We start from the raw sequence: 24,234 nt of genomic DNA, 5'->3' as shown, positions 1-24,234 counted from the left end.
AGGTTGGGTTTGTCTGATATAAAAATTGGTTTGATCACCTGAAACATGTAAGTATAACAGAAAAGCAAAGACAAAAGAAAACTGTAAGGGAGCAAAGCCTTTTATCACATTCAACAGGCCTTTGATATGCAACAAAAAGTGCTGTTTGTTTCACTCACCATTTGAAAAATACAACAATTTCTTTTACAGCTCAGCTGTAAAAACTGTGAAGCTGTTTTCCTAATCTTCAACAATTGTGATTATACAATTTTGCAAGAAACACAGTTATTTATTACAACACTTAATGTCACACTTTAATTCTAATCCTTGACAAATCTGCTTCACTGCAGATATTTCAATGCACACTTAAAAAAGACTGTAATAATCTTTTATTATAATGAATCAAAAGGCATTTTAAAGCAATTCTGAACATTTAGCAAAGTAGCAGTAACAGGGGCACATAATCAGATTTTACATCCTGAATCTTTAAGCATCTTCATGCTGAAGATTAAAGTGCTTTGATCCACATCTATTGAGGCAGTCATTTGAGCTATGTTGCAAAGAGGCTTAGTAACTCATTATAAGGATAAGGCTTACATTGATGTGGCTCACTTTCATTTAAACAAGCATTAGGACTGAGCTACAGTAGCAGAAATATTTTACTCATACACACAAAGCAGGAGACGTGGAATATAAATGTTGCAGAGATCTATCCATCTCCACATTTCTTTTACTGCATCGCAACAACCAAAACACTGGCAAAGAAATATCTTCAATGACAACAAGGAGTTCTGTAATTACTGCTAAGCCCACACACAGTCTTGAAGTCAACATCATCATGTCAATTTGAGACGACATGAAGAGACAGAAGGGATCGACTCAGTCAAATTTCACAGAGTAGTTGAGACCGGGTTTCCAGGATGTAAGGACAACAAACATCAACACATTGTGGAAGAGTGGAAACTTCTACCTATTGCAGCCCCAGTTGGTATTTAAACAAAGTATTGAAAAATATCAAATGCAGAGAGAATTAGAGGATTATATGACTATGAAAAGGTTAAATAAGATTCCTGTTTTTTTGTTATTTTTAATAGACTGTGCAGTTTGGTTCTGTACTTGTCTTGATAGTTAGGTTTTATTGAACAATCCAGCCTGGATAAACTTAAATTCATAAATAAACTATTTTATTAATTTAAAAAGTGAAACTTATATACTATATATTTATCACACAGTGATCTATTTAAAGTTATTATTATTCATGTTAATTTTGATGATCATGTCTTACACCTAATAAAAATCCTTCTCCTAGAAGAACGTTGGATTTGATAAAACACAGCAGACCAACACCTGCAGAAAACATGGGATATATATATATATATATATATGGAACTATGGAACCTTGATTTTCAAAGGAAATGCACAATTTACTTGAGGCATTTGGACCACAGTCTAGTTTCTTTTTTCCCTTAGCCATGGTAAGACGTTTCTGACATTTTCTCTGGCTCAGAAGTGGCATTACATAAGGAACGTGACAGTTGTAGCCCATGTAATGGTAGCTTCTGTGTGTGGTAGTTATTGTGCACTGACCCCAGCCACAGTCCATGCCTTGTGAACCTCCCCCAAACTCTTGAGTGCACTTTGTTCACAGTCCTCTTAAGGCTGCATTTATCTTTGTTGCTTGTGCCCCCCAACTTCCCATTAATATACTTGCAGTACCCAATTTCGTTAGCAATGAACTTTTGGAGCTTACACCCCTTGAAGAGGGTGTCAATGACTGTCTGCTGAACAACTATTAAATCAGCAGTTCTTCCCCTGACTTACTATGGCTATAGCTTAATATTTCATTATTGGAAAGTCCTTTTTACCAGCCTCAAATCTTCAAAGAAGTGGAATTTTGGCTTTTCTTCACCTGTAAGCCAAGTTTATTAACATTAACAAAAAATAAATGCTCAAAATAAGTTTCACTTTTTGTATTGAATCAGTTAGCTAAATAAGACTTTCAATAACATTAAGTTATCGAGGTGCACCTGTAACATAAGAAACATAAGTAATCAATACTCTTTGTTGCATTTTGTTTCTCTTTATATTTTTAAGGCTAGACTTTGATGATGTGTGGAAGGTTATAGATGACTTGATATGGAGGAGAGGCTACATAACCAATTGTTGAGGAGGCAGTTTGCTGACCGAGCTGACTAAGTGAGGATGCACAGAATGCAGTTTGTTAGGAGATGGAGGCTGGGTAACACATCTCAACTAACGCCATGAATTTATTTAAGATGTAGATATACACACAGCATGTACACAGGTCTGCAAGTTATGGTCTGCTGTGTTTTTGGCTTTAACAAGCTCCATAGCAGCATCTTGGAATCCAGCTAAACATACCAGTGGACTGGCATCAAACATCCATGCATGCAAAGGACGGTCTGACTAAAACATATATACTGATGCCGTGGCATGTAAAGTTAAACGCAAATGCTGTAAGAAAGTAGTGTAGACTACTACCACCTCTTGGCAGTACATTGACTGGTTACCATAGAGACTGTGGATGCAGGCTGGTGAAGAGACATCATGGACCAAGAAATACCACTGACTTTAGAGGCAAGTCTTCCTGCTGTAGCATCTTCTCAATCAGAAAAACATACTATTTTATTAAAATCCTCTAAACAAGAGAAACTGAAATTTTTTTTCATCTTGTACTTTTTAGTTTATGTAAGATGACAAAAACAAAAAAGCCTGATATACAGCATAGCATTTTGAAATCCTTACAATTGAGTAAATGTAAATCTATAGGGTTTTATGCTCCAACAATTTTATAAATGTAAATAGTTAAACTTTTCAGATCTAAATAAATCACTGTAAATGTGTTTGCATATAAACAAATTTAAACAGTCATTGTATTTCCTTTCAAGAGTTTAGTTTGTCTAAAATCCTGAAAGTAAGTTAACCATAGCAAGAAATCATGCAGTAGATTTTCATTTCAAAAATGTTTCTTTCATTTCTGTCTCGAGATTCTGAGTTAAAAACTTTAAACAGTTCCCAAGATAAATCCTTACAGTATCAGCACTGCACTATTTTATTGCCAGTGAAGCACATTTTATAAGGCTTGTCTACATGTCTCGTCTTTTCTGTTTTTATGGGTAACATTGACAGCACTTCTAGATAGTGCCATAACATACATTTTATGGTTTCCTGAGGAGCAAAGGATGATCAACTGATAATGTTCATCTTTATGGACCAAAATGAATGTTTATGCCATCTACCAGCAGAAAGACGCGATGTGACAACGTTTTATAAGTCAAAGATGATGAGAAATGCATTGAGCAAATCGTGCCGGTTTTGACACAAATACATTCTTCCTGTATGACTATGTATGAGGTGAAACTTTATCTCTGTCTGATGCAAATGTGAGATGACTTCCCACAGTTTCTGTTGGCATCTTCAGATGTTTGTCTCTGTGAGTAGTTTCCAAGTATGTCTCAACAATGTAATACCTCCCCCCAAACCTGCTGCATAATCAAGGGTGCTTGGTGGGTCGAGCCCAGACATGCCACCAGGACGCAGTTTTACTCCAACACTTTTACTGTTATAAAAGCAATGTGAAGATGTCTTAAACAACCAAATAACCTCTCAAATTTGTCACAGTGGAGAGAGGTTATACCCAATTCTAACAGGGCTGCCCCCCTCCTCATTTTACTGTATTTTACTTAGGAAACACAAATGATATACTTTTTAAGTGGTATTAATTGTTTTCTTCAGAAAACGTCTGAATGAACCAAAAATTTGAAACTGGTAAAACTCAAAGTAAATAAAGAGAAATAACCACTCATGATAGTGTCAATTACGTTGGGTGTTTGTGTATCCCAGCCAATCAAATAAGTAATCCTGTCGAAAAGGCATGCAGCAGTAAGTCATTTCAAACCCCAGCCGTTCTCAGTGAACATGCACTACTTGGATACAGGTGTATGTGGCTGTGTTGCTAATTTTATTTCAAAGCCTTGTTGAAAAACAGCAGCACTTCCTAGAAAACAATGGGAGGAAATCTGCAAGGTGGTTCATACAGTATGCCTGAATAGATTACACTGATCAAGTAAACTTGAGCGTGATCCATGGAGGTGATGAATATTCCTCAACTCTGGATGCCAGGTTGCCAATTTAAGTTGTATTTGCTCTAGAGTTAATACTTTAACCAAAAAAAAAATAGATTTAACTTGTAGACATATTACAGTGATTTGCAAAAGTATTCACAGCCATTGAACCTTTCTACAAGTGGGCATATTACAACCACAGATTTTAATGTATTATGTGCATATTTTTGAGGTGGAATGAAAATCTACATTATTTTTATCCATTTTTTTTTCTTTTTTTTTACAAGAAATGCCTTTTGAATCGGATACCCCTAAATAAAATCCATTACAACTCACCTAATTAATAGTCTACACGTGGAGTCTCACCAAGCACTGATCAATCGATTTTCCAAAAATACCCAGAGTATGGCCACACTGCCAACCTACCAAGAAATGCCCATCAAACATTAACAGTCTGGGCAAGAAGAACATTACTCAGAGAAGTAGCTAAATTACTGGTAACTCTGGAGTAGCTGTAGTGATCCTCACTGCAGTTCAAAGAATCTTTGTGAAGTGGTGCACGCCACAAAGCTGGCTTTTATAAATGGGAAAGAGGAAGACAGCCATTGCTAAAAGAAAGCCATTCCAGTTTCCTGTTGAAGCCATGTAGGGAACACAACAAATTGGCAAATGTGCTTTGAAGTAATGAGAACAAATTGAACATTTTGTTCTTTATGCAAAACACTATTTGTGGGGGCGGGGCTCACTTTTTAGCAGAACCGAAAAACAAAAACATAAAGCCAGAGCTATAATTAAATTGTTTACCAAAGCAGGGTCTTGTATTAGACTGACTTAGTCAAAGTCTAGACCTAACTCTAATTCAGAATCTGTGATAAGGCTTGAAAATTGCTGTTCACTTATGCTTTTCATCCTATCTAACTGAACTTGAGTTATTTTATTTTATTAGTAAACATTTTGGTCTTACAAATGTAATACCACAGTTTTCAGATTTTTTTAAAAACTGTTGAAAACCATATATCATTTTCCTTCCACTTCACAGTCACGCACTGCTGAAGATTGTGGTTGCAACGTGACACAAGTTCTGAAAATAATTACTGAGGCATGAAAACTTTGGCAAGGCACCTTGTGATTTTCATACACAACATTTGGAAACTTTTCTGTTGCTTTCAAGGTGTCAAATAGTAGCTCAACTTTCTTTTACTTAAAACGTCCAACTGGCGCAGTATGCAACAACTACAGGTGCATGCAGCTTTCACACATTACAAGACTAGTTTCATTAAAAAGACACCCGTATTATATATTAAACATATTTACTAATTCTTAGATTTTCTTAGATTTCTTCACTAGTTGACAACATAAGGCATTTCCGTCATTTTGTTTTAATTCCCTTTAATTATGACTTCATTAACTTCGGCACACCTTTCAAACATTCAGAAAACACAAGTTATTGCTCACACTGCGACACAAACTAAACCCATCAGTTACTCACAAGAAAAATAAGGGTCCTTCGTTCTCCCATCACGACAAACCTGCTTTCCAAAAACAACAAGTCACCCAAACTTCGTTTATACCCGAACTTTCACACAATTTCGCCGGCGCCACCTCACTTCGCTCCAACTCTCCAGCGCAATGAACTCCAATCAGAATCACGGTGACTCTTGGCCACCAGAGGTCGCTACCAGCACAGGGAAAAGAGGCAAAGCTGAACGAGGCTGCCTCCCACATCTATCGCAGAGAGTAGCGCATGAACCAGGGTGGGGCTGACTGGAAGAGTCGGTCTCTTCCTTAATTTACCACAAACAGATTAAAGTGTTTACTGACTGATTAGCGATGACAGAAAGGCCCAAGATGGAGCCACTTAAAAGCTTTTGACATAGTTCAACAGAGCCAACAATTGCAAGACTACACTGCCCATGAACCTCAGCTCCAATTGTAGTCAAAAGCATGTACTTTTGTGGCCCCTTATTATGCCGCGTTCACAGTATTTTGTAGTTGATTCACTCATGCGAATAGGTAAGTTTGTCAATAAAAATTTGAAAGAAACTTTTTCACACCATGATTGTGCAGCCTATTAAGGTAAAAAACTAAAACAGCATTTTTAATGTATCATTTTGGGGTAATTTCTGTCCCTGAATTACATTCAAACATGCATCTGTGATCCAAAACAGAATATTATTCAAAGAAATTGCATAATTTTTACATCTGTTTTAGATATTGCCATGAAATGTTCAGTAAGTGCTTTATGATTAAGGTTCTGTTCATTTCAAGTCATATTAATCACTTAACTGACTTGTAATTGTCCTTAATTCAGCCAAAGGTTAAAGTTTGTTACTGCAGAAAAATATGCAACCTGCTGGAATTCTTTTGTCAAAGCAAACCTTATATGCAAATCCTGAAATAATAGTAAATAATGTCATTTAGTATAAAATGATGAGTATTCTGAGGATCAAAACATGTAGCATGCACAATAGTTTTTGCTCAACTTAAAAAAAAATCTGTTCAAATATCTAATCAGATTTTTTTCAGTATATAGGCACTTAACATCAACAGATGATTTGGTTTATTTTTTTTAATTACTTAATTCTGGGTTTTTCTGCTTCATCCAAACCACAATCATGGATAGGTTAACTTATTTTATTTTTTTATTAACCATGTCCTGTCTGGCAGAGTAGCGCTCAGGATTGTTGTTTGACTGCCAAAAGAAAGCCAAACAGATTTACTTTCACAAGTGGAGCAATACAGCTAACGCTTTAAAGCTCTGCTTGATATTTATAAAAGAAACTTTATTAGAAACTGCTTTGGGATTACTTTAATTGTTATGGACACAGAGACAAAAAGGAAAAGGAAAACAATAAGAAGCACGAAAGAGAAAGAGGTGGGCAAAAAGGAAAAGGGGAGAGAAGGAGAAAAGAATGGAGGAGAGAAAGAAGAATGGAGAGATTACAAGATAACACCCTGCTTGCTTCTACAGCTGCAGAAAAATTCATTTTAACAGCTTTTTTACCAAAAAGTGCACTGTACTTATGAATGCAAGATGTATTTAGTGGTAAATGCAGTTCAATATAGAACATTTGTGTATCTGTTAACACCTGAATCTAAACACCTGTGAGTCTGAGTGTGAGTGTGCTTGTGTATACAAGGTTTCTCCATAAAAATATGCAATAGTGAGTGTGAGGAGCCACAGGCCTGCTCCCCTCGACCTGGGACAGATACGGAGGGGATCCAAGCCATAGACATCCAAAGGCCCCCCAGAGCACAGGAACCCCCGGAGAACCACCGACAGGACTACCGGAACTCCCCCGGAGAAGAGCAGGGGAGAGTCCCAAGGGAACCACCCAGCAGCCACAACAGTGCAGAAGCCCCAGGGTGCTGCAGCGACGAGCCCACAGGCCTCACCGCCAGCTGTCTATGCCCGAGGAGATCCAACCATGGAGCCAGAGACCCGAGACCCCGGGACATATCACTCCCCAAGCAGAGGCCTGACAGAGCCCAGGATGGCTGCTTGCCGGGGCCTCAATTTTAAATATATAATAATGTTAATTGTTGTTGGGATTTTTTCAGTTTTGTTTTTACAAATAGCTCCTTTGTAAAAGTTTCTATTACGAAACGTAACTGAAGCATTTTTGGATCTGTGCTTTTTTAAACTTAGTGTCTAGGATTTTTGGTTAACAGTTCTTCCAGCTTCTTTGACCCAAATGTATCTTGCCCCCAAACACAGTGAGGAGGATCAGAGAAGAAAACATCCATTGATGGAATAACCTGGTCATTCAGTATATTCAGGTAGTCAGCTGACCTCATTCTTTGAACATGTACTGTTGTTGAACCCAGTCCTGACCAACTGTAGCAACTCCAGATCATAGCACTGCCCCCACAGGCTGGTACAGTAGGCACTAGGCATGATGGGTGCATCAGTTCACCTGCCTCTCTTCTTACCCTGATGCGACCATCACTCTGGAACGGTAAATCTGGACTCATCAGACCATATGACCTTCTTCCATTGCTCCAGAGTCCAATCTTTATGCTGAATAGCAAATTGAAACCTTTTTTCCGGTTAGCCTCACTGATTAGTGGTTTTCTTAAGGCTACACAGCTGTTCAGTCCCAATCCCTTGAGTTCCCTTCGCATTGTGCGTGTGGAAATGCTCTTACTTTCACTATTAAACATAGCCCGGAGTTTTACTGTTGTTTATCTTTGATTTTATTTCACCAAATGTTAAAGTGATTGCCGATCACAATCATTTAGGACTTTTGTCTGGCCACATTTCTTCCTCAAAGACGATGGATCCCCACTATCCTTCCAGTTTTTAATAATGTGTTGGTCGGTTCTTAACCCAATTTTGGTAGTTTCTGCAATCTCCTTAGATGTTTTCTCTGCTTGATGCATGCCAATGATTTGACCCTTCTGAAACAGACTGACATCTTTTCCACGACCACGGGATGTGTCTATCAACATGGTTGTTTAAGAAATGAGAAGCAACTCATTGCACCAGTTGGGGTTAAATAACTTGTTGCCAGCTGAAACATAATAACCCATGCAGTAATTATTTAATGGGAGGCTCGTACCTATTTGCTTAGTTAAATCCAGGTGGTTTTTTGTGGTCAGGCAGTGTATGATGGGTGGTGTTTTTATTACTGCCTGACTAAAAGGGGTGTTGCGATGGTTATTTCCATTTCATAGAAGTGGATCCTGTTTTGTTCCCAGGCAAATTGTTAATGCAATCTCTTTAGATCCTCTTTACTTTAAGTCATTTCATCTTATAAACCTCAGGGGAATGCAGATGACTTTCAGATGTCTTATTCTCTGCATAATACCCCTTGAGCAAAATTATATTAAAAGCCAGCAAAAAGACAACATTGCCATCCTCCTAAACAGCGTGAGGAATGTGGCTGAAAAGGAAAAGTTTAGAAGTCCACACAAAGATGTACATAGATGTCTAAATGTGATTAAAAAAGATAAGTTAGGATTTATCGAATGGGTTAAAGAGGTCTAACTTTTAGTGTCTCAATTTAGGCTAAATTTTGGGAGTGTCGGCTTAAAAAGAGTCAAATTTCCAAAGGATTTCTCTATTCTAAATTATGAAAAAGACTACTATATAACTGAAATACAGTAGTCATTAAAAAGATGTCTTTGGAAGTCCTGTGTTTGGAGGGTATTATCCTAACATTTTTATAACACTCCATTTTTAAGTTTGATCTGAAATACTTCTAAACAAGTATTTTTTTAATGTTCAGTTGTATACAAAGAATTGACCTGGAGAAGTTGCAGCATGATCCCGAGAGACAGACACAACATGACTATCTATTTTTTCGCTCTACAAACCTATACTCCTCCATCCTAATGCGCACAAACACAGAATAAAATGACATCTAATATATGGCCAAGTAAAAAATGCTTCTTTAGACAACATCTTGACCTGATGAGTTTTACACGAGACACATTTTTCCATCCTTGGATTCGGTCTCCTATTAACCTCCTGATTTCTGTTCCAGTGTCCTTATTTTGATATTATTACATCAATACAAATGAATGATAAACGGCTCCATCTAAAGGTCTTACAGGTTTCTGAAGCTCCTATTACAGGCTCCTTGTGGGGAAGAGAATGACAATATTTATTTTGAAACAGTATAGTCAATCTGGTTACTTGGAACATCATAAAAAATATTTCTCTGAAGTTTTTATAATCACCATGTTCCTCCAACAAAGTTGCACAGACTATATGAAAACGGGACACAAAGAAAAAAAGAAACAATAAATGAAGGAATTATTTTTTGATATCTTTCAAAGCCATATCCAAAGGCTAACCTAGCAACAAAGATGAACTGCAGTAAACCGTGTTAGGCATGGTATGGATCAGAGAAAGGATTAGAGTCACATTTAACTGCAATAGACCTGCAGCAGAACCGACATACCTGTTTTAATACTATTAAAGGTAGAGCAGAACACTTAGAGGTCAGTGACTGTGCACTGAGCTGGGAATAGGTGCACAGGATATCAACACATATCACATTCAAGTTGTTACCGCCAAAGGCCTATATAAAACCTTTATGTCCAACACTGCTGCTGTATATTTTTGATAAAATGTTAAGTGCTCATTGTTCTCATGTTGTTTTACTGTTGAGTGTGAAATGCTGGGGAGAACCACAAGACAAACAACCCATGTCTGGCACCTTGATAAGCCATTGTTACCATTTGTCCCCCATATTAAGCTTCCATTTCCATACTGTTTTCTCAAACAAAGAATGGATTGAAAGTGGTTATTCAATGAGAGTATCCTTCTGTTTATGGTGGGAACGCCCTTCTGGCTGTATCTGCAATGTAACCACACACAGGTTACTGAAAAATGAGGTTGACGCAAACTGACCCTAAACAATGACCATTTTTCACACAATCTCCAGATTGTAGAGTGCCGTAGTCCCTGCAACCCTGCAAGTCTACCCCCATGCCATGCAAACGTAATGTCTCTGGTGGGAAGAAATATGTGCCTGAGGGACTGTAGCCAAGGATCAGGTCATGCTGCTGCACTGTGAGAAATAAGAGTCGAAGCTTTCTTCATGTAAACCAGATGTCTCTGCTTTCCATCTCAGCTCAGGCTGCAGAGATTCAACGCGGGTGCAAAAAAAAAAGAGTACAGTGATATTTAAAGAGGCAATCTTCCCTGGTTTGCAAAGTGTGATGACATGGTACCAGCCATGACACATTTATCATTAGCCTAGCATCACAAATGTGAATTCATACACAAAAACAACAACAGTTGTTTCTGAATACATTTACACCAGATGGAACTGAACAAGCCAAATAAAGTCACTCTTGAAATGGAAGTCTTGTAGTATTGGGGCCATTACTGGGTGGAGGTGCAGCAGTTTCATGGGAAAAAAGGGAAAATACAGAGACCCTGATTTGTTGTTGCAGTGGTCTCTTGGATACTATTGTCCCTCAGTAAAGAACTTGACTATATGCACACCCACAAAAATGTGACTTTGATTACTGACTTAAAGTAAGGTTTTGCATACATAGGCCTGCCGTGATTGTAAGCTGACAGCATGGTCATGTGAGTCTCCAGGAAGGATCTTAGTTCCTCTGTTTTCAACTGGGACTGTAAAACACAATGCAGCTGCACTATGTTCAAAACAGATATTGGTGATTTATAATTAATAGCATCTTTAACAAAATAACTTTTAGTTATGTGCAATAAAAAGTAGCATGAACATCCAAAACAGAAAAACTTGGCCAAAATGTTTTACCTCATACATACTCCCAAAAGTCACAGATATCTGCTTTAACTTATTTTTTTCCCACCTTCATTCAGGTTCTGTGAAAAAGAAAAGGTTCTGGCTGTGGAGTTACTGTTGATAACTCCTGAGGACAGATACTTGGCATTCATTACAAGGCTATTACAGTGTCAGGTCAGTGATATATTTCCAATATGATAAACAAACAGTGTTGCCATAGGGAAATTTAAGCACAACAGTGCAGATTGCCTCCAATATTTAGTGCTTTGTTTTATTTAGTAATGTGATAGCTTCCAGTGCACTTTCTGCAAAGCAGCTGCTGCACATTGAGTGGCAATTTTGCTTTCCTCCATGCAAGTTCAGATTTGCTCTGCTTTATTTGATGACAGATCTGTAAGAGGTTATACATGAAGTCCAGCAGGGATATGCACAAACTATCAATGCATACAGTGCCTCACAAAAAATCTCTGTATACCTTACACCTGTTCATAGTTTGTCACGTTACAATCATGAACAATTTTATTGGTACATTATGTGCTCAAACAACACAAATTCATCCAAAATTATGAAGTGGAACGAAAAGAAAACAGTTCCTATTTTTTTTTCATTTACAAATACAAAAACTTTGATGTGCATTAGTATTCAGCCCCTGAGTCAATACTTTATTATACAACTTTGTTTCTTTTCTTTTTTTTTTTTTTTTTGCAAATATAGCTCCAGGTCTTTAGAAGAATGTCTCTAACAGCTTTAAACATCTACAAATTAAATTTGTTTTCATCCTCTGCAAGATTCAAGGTAGGGGAGATTGGACAGGTTGCATCTTTGAAATTGAACTTTCAGGTTTTGCCACACATTCGCAGGTAGATTTAGGTCTGTACTTTGACTGGACCATTCGAACACATTGATTTCACCTAAACCTTTCCATTGTAGCTCTGGCTGTATGTTATTCTGGCAGATCAACTGCCACCCAATCAAATGTCTTTTGCATCTACCAGGTCTTTAAGTATGACCCTGTGTTTATCTGCAACCATCTTGACATCAACTCTGACCTGATTTCTTGCCCCTGTTGTGTTAAAGCACCCCCACAGCATGTTGCTGCCACCACCATGCTTTCCAGAATTAATAATTTGTTCACAGGGTTAGTTTTCAGCACCACATAGTTTACTTTTCAGAAGTTAGAAGACATCTGAAGGCAGTTGTTTGCACTTGGAACTTGTAATTTAACACTTTTGTCACAATGCATAAAATGTCAACCTTTTCTGTTTGTTTTGCAAGTTCTAACATCATCACTTAGCTTTGCTCATTCCTTTAGAGGATCAACTTTAAAATATCTCCTCTTGTCATTTAAGTCTTGTTAAATTTGAAACTTTTTATTCATCTCAACCTCAGTAAATCCAACTAACAATTTAGTTTAAATTGGATGAAACGGGATGAGATTCATCATTTGTAGTGACGCAGGAAGCTGTAAAACATGTGGATCCACACGTAAGCAAACCTGTCCAGTTAGTCAGAGACTTGATGATGTTGCAACAGCAGAAGAGTGTGATTGATTAGTTTTGGGAGGTTTTTTTTCAATTTAACTTGCATCAATCATTTTTTTAATAATACCAAGATTACACAAAATAATGTTTTGTGTAATGTTAAGCCTGCGCTATAGTACATGAAAATTAATCCCATCCACGCCCGGACCTTTGTAATGCGTAATGGAGAGACAACAGTAATGTAATCAGCTCTTAGTTCCTGTCAAGGCTTCATGTTGCCCGTTAAATGGGGACTGAAATTTGCTTTTAAACGTTTAGTCACGCCAAACGAAATTGTAGCCACACAAATCATGACGATTTCCTGCAAGAATAATTAACATCCACATCCCCAATCACTGTCTGCAGCATGATCTAACACAAAATGTAGCAATAATACAGCTGTCTGGCGCTCAAAGCAATTAGTTGGAGGTCACTGACCTTATACGGAGCCTCTTCATCCTCGGTACCACAGTGCCGCATCAAAGTCGAATCCAAACTCCTGGTCTGCCTCAGTTTCTTCTTGGAAATACTTTTGGGGCTTAGTGAGCATGAGAAAACACTGTTCAACAGTCCTTGTGCGGCCATATCTCTCTCAGCTGCTCATGTAACATTGGATGAAGATCCACAAACTCATAATCCGAACGCCTGAGATGAACCGTCTCCCGATCGCGTCCAGCGCTCGAAGCCTCTCTTCAAGTATTATGAAATACGCGCCCGTACTCTCACCTCCTCCGCCTCCCGGCGCTGTGACTCAGTGCTTCCTGCTTCCAACGTCCCAATGATGCCTCTCTGAAGTATGTTAATTTCCCCAAAACAGCATGACAAACAATACAACGGGATTAAGGGCAATACTTTGTTTATATTGGCTCTGTGACTCAGCAAAACCAATTTGAGTTGGTAAAAATGAAATAGATGGTAATATAGTGGCGTAAACAGCAGATTTAAATTTCAAACATGACTAATGGAGTTTAGAAAACATAACATCTGTAAATACTGCCCTTAAAAAAATATTTCGTGCACAGTCAGGTACGATATTCAGAAAAAAAGCTTTTGCTCCCGTTGTTCTTTTTTGCTTTGCTTTTTTTTAATCACACTTCAGATTGTTATCATTATTATTATTATTAATATCAGATGATGCTGAATAAAACAAAAACATACTTTCCACATGATGTTTTCATTTACTGAGAGAAAAAAGCCATGCAAGTCAATCTGGGCCTTTCTGGAAACTAACTTGATTAACTCTAATTCATTTGAATGAATTAATAGTTAACTTAATTAATAGTAATTAACCATATTTGTTGGACAGCTGAGTTCAATTTCACTGCCCACGCTCAGGTGTAATTACTGTCTGACATGTAGAATCAAGAAATAACTTATATAGAACCTGTTTGACAACAGGAAGTAGACTTAGATATCTCAAAAAGCAAAAGATCATGCCTCTATCTAAAGAAATTCAACACCAGATGAGAAAGACAGTCATTCACATTAGTCTGGGGAAAGGTTACAAAGCCATTTCTAAGGCTTTGGGACTCCAGTGAATCACAGTGAAATAGATTGGAGAAAACATGAAACAGTGGTGAACGTTCTACCAAAATTAGTTCAGGAGTGCGTCAACAACTCATTCAGGAGGTCACAAAACAATCAATAACAACACTGTAAGCACTGCAAGCGTCACTTACCTCAGTAAAAGTCAGAGTTAATAAATTAGCAATAGGAAATTGATTATAAACAAAACAACATCACATGGGAGATTTTCATGGCAAAACCTACTGCTGATCAAAATTAACTCAAAGCGCTGTCTCATATTTCTCATTGAACATCTTTACGATCCCTAAGATATTTAGGAAAACATGCAGTCGATTGAAAATTTGACTTTATGAAAAGTGTGAATCTTGTGACATCTGCCTTAAAACTAAAACAGCATTTGGGAAATTCAACATCATACTGGCAGTCAAAGATGGTGATGGTAATAATGTCTGTTTTGTTGCTTCAAGACATGGACGACTTGTGGTAACTGATGGAAAACTGAATCCTGCTGTCTATCAAAAGATAACCTAGAGGAGAATATCCAGTAATCGGTTTGTGACCTAAACTCAATTGCACTTGGGTTATGCAGCATAAATCTGATGCTCACCCGACTTTGGAATGACCTAGTCAAAGTTTAGACCTAAATCCAGTTGAGGTGCTGTGGCCTTAGTTCAAACAAGTAGTTTAGCTTTAAAAAAACTCCAATGTGGTTGAATTAAAAGAGTTCTGCAAAGAAGAGTAGGCCAATGTTCCTCTATAGTGATGGAAGATAACCATTGCCATTTACCAGTGCCTGATGGCAATTGTTGCTGCCAGGCAGCACAGCCAGTTCTGAGCTTTAGAGGGCAAATGCTTTTTCACATCGGGAAGGTTGATTCAGATAGTCTTTTTACCCTAATAAAGGAAATCATTTGAAACTGCTGTTTATATTCTCTCAGGTTATCTTATCTAAAACATTTAAGTGTAACAAAGGAAGGCATAAAAAATCTTTAAGGGGGGAATAGTTTTTAACTGTATTGTATACATTTAAGGTTTTCCTCAGAGATTAAACTGCAAAAACTGATTACCTCTGCTTCATAGATTTATAAGTATCCAATAAAGCATAACTCTTCTAGTTGAATTCTTACAAATATAGTAAAACTAAGTGAAAGGTTGTACACTCATCAGCTGTATTCACTCTGTCACATTGTATTATTTCTTCATTGTAAAGCAGCTGAGATACATGGCATGCCATGCCCTCTGAACGGACCCTTCCTGTGGGAGCCCTAGGGAAGAGACCAGTGTGATAACGCGACATGTGAACCAGCACTGTATGGCCTCGATAAGGATTTATCAGATACAGAGAGTCCACTAAACAGACAGGGGAAGTGGCGATAAGTGGGCGGCTTTACGTTTGATCTGCTTATTTGGTGCTGATGGAGTTTGGGTAAAGAATCCCGGAAGATTCTCATCAGACATCCCGTTATATAATTTTTCAAAGGAATAGGTCAACAAGACAAATGTTAGCTTAAGCAGAAATGCCTGGCCATGTTGACTTGTAGAATACCTTGCATTGTACACTTTGGTATGTTTCAAGAATTCTCTTACATGCGCAAAACAGAAAGTTCGCCACAGTCAAACAAATTACTGAGGAAATAAACTGCTTTGCATTTTCTCAACTGGATTAAGGTGTGAACTTTGACTAGGCTGTTCTAAAGAGTAAATGTCCCAAGTATTTAGCTCCATCCAGATTCCCTCTTCCTGAAAGAAAGCAACACAGCATGATGCTGCCACCACCATGTTTCACTGTAGTAATGTTCTGTTCCAGATTAGGTGCAAAGCCTGTTTGTTGTCACACATTGCATTTTGCATGTTGGTTAAAAAATGTATTCTTCTATCCTCTGACCAGAGCACCTTCTTCCACATGTTTGAAATCTAAATGATTTGAGAAAAACTTCAAACTAATGTTCTGTTGAAAATCTTCTGAGGTTTTCACAGAACTGCTGCATTTATACTGAGAATAGATTACACACCACACAATTGAACTCTATTTAGTAATTTACAGATGTATGTGAATACCAAGACAAACCACCCTTTTTAGATTTTTCTTAGTAAAGAATTTGGTAAGGAAAACAGAAAACAATGTATCATTTTCCTTCAACGTAACAATTATACCATTCTTTGTGTTGGTCTATCAAATAAACTCCTAATAAAATGCATCTTTAGTAATAGTGTAACAACATATTAAAAATTCTAAAGATTTTAGTTTTGTTAAGCACTGCATGTGAGAGGTAATTTTCCCTCCTCATTTATTATCAAAGGGCTTCAGTGTTGTTAGATCTTTGGAAAACAAGGTTCATTTGTACCATTAAGATGTATTCTTTGATAAGTAAACTCGCCAAGGGGCTTGTTGCATTCAGCAAACGTGAGGTTCAGCATTATTGGGTAATTCAGAAAGACAAACAAAAAGGAAATGTTTTATGTTGAGGTTGTATGAGTCTCCATAGAGACAAGAAACTGAACTCTGGCTGTCAAGGCTGGAAAAAGATCACTAGATGGGAGTAAAATAAACATATTTTACTACTCAACTGATTAAGGACATGATGTGTGGTTGTGTATTTGTTTGGGGAAGGGGGTTCTACTGCATTTTTCCAGTGGTCAACAGCCCTTGAGCAAGCGGTGGGGAACACCCTGGACCAATTGCAGGTCCATCTCACTCCAATGGATCCATCACTTTCAATATTACTTCTCTGCAGGGCTTGTGGTAACTCGTCTTCAGTATTTTTGCAGATAAAACTGAATTAGCACCATGTGTATTTTGAACTGCTGTTGCTTTTTGCCACCCAAAGGTACCTTTTTCATATTTTCTCATGATACATCCCCAAACTTGAATGCAATCTTATTAGGATTATACGTGATAACATGTAAATGAGGTGGAAGGAAAATCATACATATCCTATTACAAATATAGCCTAATAATGTGGCTTTCATTCAGTCTTATTAGGCAAATGGCAAAGGGCTGCAATGAATTTTATTAACTGATATCAAATTAAGAAGTGAACTAATTATCAAATAGAGTACCATGAGTAATTTAATGCTGGTTGGGGATATCTGAGCACAGTGCAGAACAAACTAACAATGAGCTGAAGCAGTAGTTCGCTGTGAATGCAGAGTTATTGTAGCTCTGGCTTTTTGCAAGTGGCAGTTGTCCAGGCAACATATTTTCCCACCTGAGCGGAGGATCTCTGCAGCTCCTCTAGAGATACCATAGCATTCTAGGCAGCTCCCCTGGTTAATGTTCTACTTGCCTGTCCTGTCAGTTTATGAGGAACATCACTTTATGAGATTTTCAAAGCTTGGCATATTGTTTTATAATCCAACCCTGCTTCATACATCTCGACAATATTATTCCCGACCTGTCTGCTGTGTTCTTCGGTGATGCTTTTTGTTCACTAATGTTCTCCAAGAAACCTGAGGCCTTCACAGAACAGCTGTATTTATTGTGAGATTAAGTAAAGGAGTTATGCAGGGAGCAGGTGAAACACAAGCATATGATTTTAAGGTGAATGAAATCACAGCACTGAGTTCATTAGACAGGAAAATAGATATAGAGTAGAAAAAAGTACCATATACCAGCAGATGGTTGTTATGATTGACATTGTTTTCTTTAGCCGAACAACATCCGTGTTTCTTCATAAAGTTAATACTTTAGATCCAAGCCTATCATGTGTCAGGATGCACCATTCAAAGTCCAGACCAAAATCCAACTGAGAATATGTTGGAAAACTTAAACGTTTATGTCTATAGAAACTTTCTATCCTGTCTGACTGAGCTTGAGATATTTTTAATAAAAGAATGAGCAAACATTTAAGTCTCTAGATGTGCAAACCTAACAGGGATGTAACTAATTTACTTTCTTTTGTAATTGCGCCAAAGTTGTTTTTCCCCACATGTATTCACTCTTTGGGGATGAATATAAATGCATGTTGTACTTTTTAAATGTTTTTTATATTCACCCCACTTAATATAAAATCCGGACTTGTTAGTAAAAAATATATAAATGTGGTGTTACTGACAATTTTAGTTCAGTTAGTTCAGTTCAGGTAAATTGTGTACATGGATTAGGTAACTTTAAAGTGGAAAGATTGACATGCCAAGGACTGATTCATCAAAAGTAAAAAAAAAAGTGAGTACGTTTTGTAACAAATGACAGTTTTAAACCCTGAATGACCACCACCTAATAAAACCTAGCTTTATGCAATACCTCCTTTCTGTCACTTGTCTGTGCTGGTGCACCATAAAGCATTGCTAACTGCTCACAGCACTTATGAGCCATCAATATTGTCCATTAAAGAGAAAGAGAATTTGTCCCACAGGGTCAAGAAGACAGAGTTAAACAGCACCTCTTGAAATGTTGCATGGCTTTTTGTGTGTGTGTTACATAACACGGTTCTATCTCAAATTGCAACAGGTTGGGAAGATATCTTGAATATTTTCAAACTCGACATTAATTTGCAGTCTCATTTTTAAAATTTTACCTCAGTGACTCATAATTTCCAGGACACTCGAACATGTGTAACCCTCATGTGAATGCGCCCCTGGTTTTCAGGCCTTTTTGACAAACACGGAGCCGTTAGCGTTTTGGAAACTGAGAAGTAAAAATAAAGCATCCTTTCAGAAGAGTGCATTTATATCTGATTGGTGGGCTGGTTTTTATTACTCTGATTGGTGCCTCTTACATTTGATAGCACATCTCTTCTACAGTGAAGGATGAAAATGGGAGTAATGGTGAGTAGAAAATGCAATCTGAATGTCAGACAAGCACTTGATTAACCACTTGCAGACGCGGCCTCTGAGTCAGGGCTTTGGCTATGACCGGCTCACTTTTCCCTCTTAGCCGTGATCTTTCAAACATTACTGTGCACTAAGTATTGATTTTTCATCCTTCTCAATATCCCCTTACCTTTAATAGAATTTACACCAGACTATCAGCGTTTCAAGGAGGCCTTCCCCCTCCCCTTGTGGTACTGCCAGGAACTTCTAAGCCACAACGGAGGGGACACTCACAGCCCATCCTTTCATCAGCTCGTAGCTACCAGAGAAAGAAGACATGGAGCCTAAAATCAAAGATAAAAATGAAATTTGTGTTGCCAGGTGTTTGGACAAGAGCCAAGAGGAGCACAGGTAAGCCAACAACTGTTTCAGTTCATTTTTTTTTTTTTTTTACGAAGACATGAGTAGAGCAAAAGTTATTTAAAAAGAAGCACTTTTAATTATTTTGTAATTTTTATAACTTTCCCAAGGTGTATTTGTATTCTAGAAGCAAATATATGCCTTTTTGGTTGCTGAGAGCAAATTTGGACTAAATGTGTTCTCCCATGTTTTTGTGCACCACAAACTAGATATGAACAAAAAGGAAAATAAAAAATTAATACATTTGAGAAATATAGATTTTTAAGAAACTGTGTTTTTTTTTCAGCTTGATTTATTGTCTTGTTTTTTCGCTCATTTATACATTTTAGTTGGAATAAATAGCCATTTTAAATGTTCCATTTGTTCCAGTGATTGTATTTTTGGTCCAGGGTTATTGGTCCCCATTGATAACATAAACTGTAAGTCTTGTAGTCTTCACCCCACTACATCCTCAGCCTTTGGAAACCTTTATGGAAGCCTCTTTTTTTTCAAATAAAATCAGTGGATTGAATGTTAGAGAAATGTACCCATTACTTCTAGTAGGCACATTTGATAAATTAACAAATTTGATGCACACACCCAAACTAACTGACATTTTCTGTCATCCTTCTGATTTTTAATACATGTATGGATTCAACTTTAATTGATGAGCTTTGTATGCATGTGGTAATTCTGTTTATTTCATTTTCTCTAAGTGATGTACACCTCAAATACAGGTAAATAACAACAATTAAAAAAAATATAAGAAAGCAATGTTCCAAATGCAAAACAAAAAACACTTTGTCAAAGCTTGAGGCATGACATGTAAGATAAAACATCAAGATAATAAAACAACTCAACAAATGATACAGAAGAATAAAGATAAATTCATATAAGTGTGCAAATATTTTATTTAAAGTGATACATGCATGTGGAACAATGACTGGAATCTGGTATAATTTGTCATTCTGCCATGATCCTATAAAAAAAGCAATTATCTTCTGTATTGTTAGGCTAATAATTGCTGTAATCCAGGACATTAGAAATGAGGCATGCTCTCTCAGAGAGGCTTGGAGCTTAGCCTGCAGCAGTAGAGTGTTTCTGATGCAAGTGACAGCGTCGACTTGGTGACCTATAGCAGCTTTCCACAGGCGCATCGATTTTTCTCCCACATTACAGATAATTGCTGGATGCTGTGAATCCTATCCTCCCAGGGCAGCAGGGAGGAGCTTCTTTAGTATGTTGACACAGAGTGGCTATCTGATTTGCAGAATGCGATATCCTGGGATCTCACTGACTGCCATTGACTTCTGTATACTTCCTGCCTTTTCTATATGTATGCTTAACAGCTTGTTTTTACGCCTGGGTTGTTGGTCCGGATGGCTGATATTTAATTGAGCACATGAAAATTAACTTCTGGATCCCATACTTAGGTTTTCAACTTGCTTAATTAATCATGAAGCATTATCTACCAGGCAGTCTTCTGATGGCAAGAATGATAATTATCCTGATTTGTATTTTAGATAAATAGAGCAAACTACAGCACTGGAAGAAATGAGGTTGACAGCTTTTAATACATACATCTGCAGGGCCCAGTATGGGCAAAGCTGTTGCTCTTATTAGATTAATATGCATTTTCCTGTTCTGCATGGAGCAACTCTCATCATTTTATGCAAATGACTTGATCTAGTGTTTGTTGTGCTTCATAAAGTAATGAAAAAGCCACTTCCAGTGCTGTAATTGACTAAAAATGAGCTTATTTCGGCTGTTTTAGCCATAACTTTAAAATGCTTTGACATCTTGTTTTGTGTTCTGAAAGATATTTAACTAATTAATCTTAGAGAATTAAGCTTTGAGTTTTAGCTATACATAGGCCCATGTGAAAGTATTCATACCAACTGAATTTTTTGAAGTGGATTGATGGTTTTCTAAATTTTTTACCAATACAAAATTTAAAATGGTGATGTGCAATTGTATTTTGCCCCCTTTACTTTAATACACCTAAATAAAGTTTGTGCACTACCTGTGTGGCACAACTACTACCCACCCATATGACTACCTACCAAGACATGGCCATCCACCTAAACTGACAGGCCGGCAAAGAGGAGCATTACTTAGAGAAGCCAAGGGGCTCATGGTAAGTCTAGAGAAGCTGCAGTGATCAGGTGGGACTATTGACAGGGGAACTATTTCTTCAGCATGTGGAAACATTTTGAAGAAGCTGCTCTAGTCAGATGAGAACAAAGCTAAACTTTTTTGGCTACAAGCAAAATGCTATTTGTGGCAGAAAAGTGCACAAACTGATTACACCACTCACATGGTGAAACATGGTAGCATCATTTAGCATCAGCAGGGACAGTGAAGCTGGTAAGAGGTGAGAAAAAAAGACAGATTGTGGTAAATACATTACATAAAATATGTTAGAGGTTGCAAAATATTTAAACTGGACCAAAGACCTTCCTGTTTTGCAATGACCCTAAACATACAGCCAGAAGTAAAGAGAAATTATTTAAATCAAAGCAGTTTCATGTGTTATAGTGGCCCAGTCAAAGTCCAGAAATAAATCCAATTGAATATGTGTGGTAGGATTTAAAAATTGATGTTCATAGATGCTCCCCATCCAATCTGACTGAGCCTAAGCTATTTTGCAAAGAACAATGAGCAAAAATCTCAGTTTTAAGACCGGACCCACTGTCCTGCAATTTGATAAATGCATCCCTGGTCCAATACATTTGAACTAAATTAATGGCACATTACCAGGATTGTTAGGTGATGAATCAAGTGTTTAATTCAGGTGTGTTGGTAGGACTGGATCTGGAGATCCCTGCTCTAGAGGTACAAAGCTGGTAGAGAAAGGGACATTTGCAGCAAAAGATTATTCTATAAAATATTGACTGAAGCAGCTAATTAAAAATACACTTTTATGATTAATAATTTCCCAAAAAAAAAGCTTTGAAAAACATATATAATTTTCCTTCCACTTCATAATTATGCTCTACTTTGTGGATCATCACATAAAATTCCAATAAAAATGAAAGATACACTGATGTCTGTGATTATAGTTAAGCAAATTGTAAAAAAAAGTTTAAGAGGTAAATTTACTTTCCCAAGGCACAGTAAGTCAGATGAATTTTTCAAGAAGCATGACAAATTACCTTACATTGTTTAAAATGAGCTATCCACCCACACACAGGAAACAACACATTTAGTCAATCGAGTATAAAAACACATCTTAAATCAAGCCTGTCATAACCCATTGGCAGCACGCATAATTTGATTCTTAACTGCAAACACAGTGCATGATTATTGCTTTCTGCACATCCTTTGTTCCTGCTTGTTGCAACCAGTATGACACAGAAAAACAGGCCACCAATGCAGTGTGCTCTGGCCCAGGGGCGAGCGCCAAATGATTGGATGGATTCATGTACAGTATTTCTCTCACAGAAAGGTCTGCTTTAACCTCACACTGCACTCCGTTAGGGCCATATGGCCGTGCTTAGCTACTGGACATACAAACAGAGATGATGCGTGCGGCTGGCACAGTGCTCAAACCAGGGTTGCGGTGCCAAATGTCTGTAGGTTGCATGCTGCATTGCTCTTATGTTGTAAACTAAACTTTCACTTGTCATCCATTGCTTTGTGTACTTGGCATGGGATGTGTTATGCAAGCAGCTCCATTTGCTTGCAGAGGCAGACACGTGCCTCACTTCATAACTAATGGAAGACTGTGAATGCCATTCATGCATGAGAGAGTCAGCATGGCATAATCTAGTGTCAGCAAGCATGATGTTAAAATAGAATAGCTGTGGGATAAAGTGAAAAGAGATGTACAAATGTGAAAAAAATCACATGATTTCATGAGATGCTGGCACACCGTGAAATGCTAAATTTCACATAAGCTACATTAAATGATGTAACAATGAATCTATTTGAGAACATACTAGAAATAAGCTACCTGATGGCTACTGTGTAACATAGACCTAATTCTGTGGTTTATATAGGATTTAGTTCTGGCTGAGCTAGGGGTGACAGTTGGCAGGCAGACAATGATAAAGTCTGGATTATGGTTGAAGCTTAATTTCTAAGCTCTCATGGATGATAAAACACATGGCATATTCAAAACGCTTTGTACTTTAGAGAAATAAATATTTTAGATATTGTTTTGTATATAAGGTAATGTTTATTCTTAGTCCTTGCAGTACTCAAATGCATTTCAAACTCTCCCCTGAAAAGTGTTGATATAGAAAAACATGGGTTGAATTTCCGTGAGAGCTTTGCTTACTGAGGTATAGCCTTAACCCAGCACAGCCATCCAATGAAGTCCAGCTGTTCCACATTGATCCCTCTGTGTGTTTTCTGAAGCACTGGCCCGGAATGTAATGTTATTTCATTACCAAGGCAGGAGCGACAAGCTCGTTCTCCTCCCTCGGGGCACTGGCCACTCACTTGGACAGCGCCCGTTGCATGTAATAATAACTGGCTTAGTCAGACACTGCTCAGTTGGCTATTGAGTCAAAAGCAAGCCACGAGGAACTTTGTAGTCAGAAGAAAGAACATGAGCACTCATCAGTAGAGAAGGCTTAGAAGGCCTAGACAGGAAAAGCTGAAACAAGTTCTCCATCAGGCTTGATTAGACTTGTTACCAACTATGGACCCAGAGGACAACGATCTTGGCATTTTTACAGTCATTCTGTAAGTAGATTGAATCAAAATTAAATCAGAAATAATTATTTAAAACTTTTA

At 37.6% G+C, this 24,234-nt stretch overlaps 2 protein-coding genes across 3 annotated transcripts in view; one reads left to right on the top strand and one right to left on the bottom strand.

The window, feature by feature from the left end:
* The window catches only part of LOC124871971 (rho GTPase-activating protein 6-like), a 29,284-nt gene extending 15,751 nt beyond the window's left edge, over positions 1-13,533 (bottom strand). Inside the window, exon 1 of one of the 2 annotated variants that reach the window (XM_047371618.1) lies at positions 13,252-13,533. In XM_047371618.1, coding sequence (XP_047227574.1) covers positions 13,252-13,398 — 147 coding nt within the window. In that variant the 5' untranslated portion in view covers positions 13,399-13,533. Of the gene's footprint in view, positions 1-5,553; positions 5,688-13,251 lie in introns of those variants that run through there. The other variant, XM_047371619.1, reaches the window with a different exon arrangement.
* Positions 13,534-24,009: 10,476 nt separating this feature from the next.
* Positions 24,010-24,234, top strand: part of frmpd4 (FERM and PDZ domain containing 4) — a 47,322-nt gene continuing 47,097 nt past the window's right edge. The window contains exon 1 of the mRNA XM_047371480.1: positions 24,010-24,183. Within this exon, the coding sequence (XP_047227436.1) occupies positions 24,140-24,183 (44 nt within the window). The 5' untranslated portion in view covers positions 24,010-24,139. The remainder of the gene's footprint in view (positions 24,184-24,234) is intronic.

Source organism: Girardinichthys multiradiatus, chromosome 7 (genome assembly GCF_021462225.1).
Source record: "Girardinichthys multiradiatus isolate DD_20200921_A chromosome 7, DD_fGirMul_XY1, whole genome shotgun sequence".
NCBI classification, from domain to species: Eukaryota; Metazoa; Chordata; class Actinopteri; order Cyprinodontiformes; family Goodeidae; genus Girardinichthys; species Girardinichthys multiradiatus.
The sequence above is the reverse complement of the archived record's forward strand: the minus strand, read 5'-3'. Positions and strand labels throughout refer to the sequence as shown.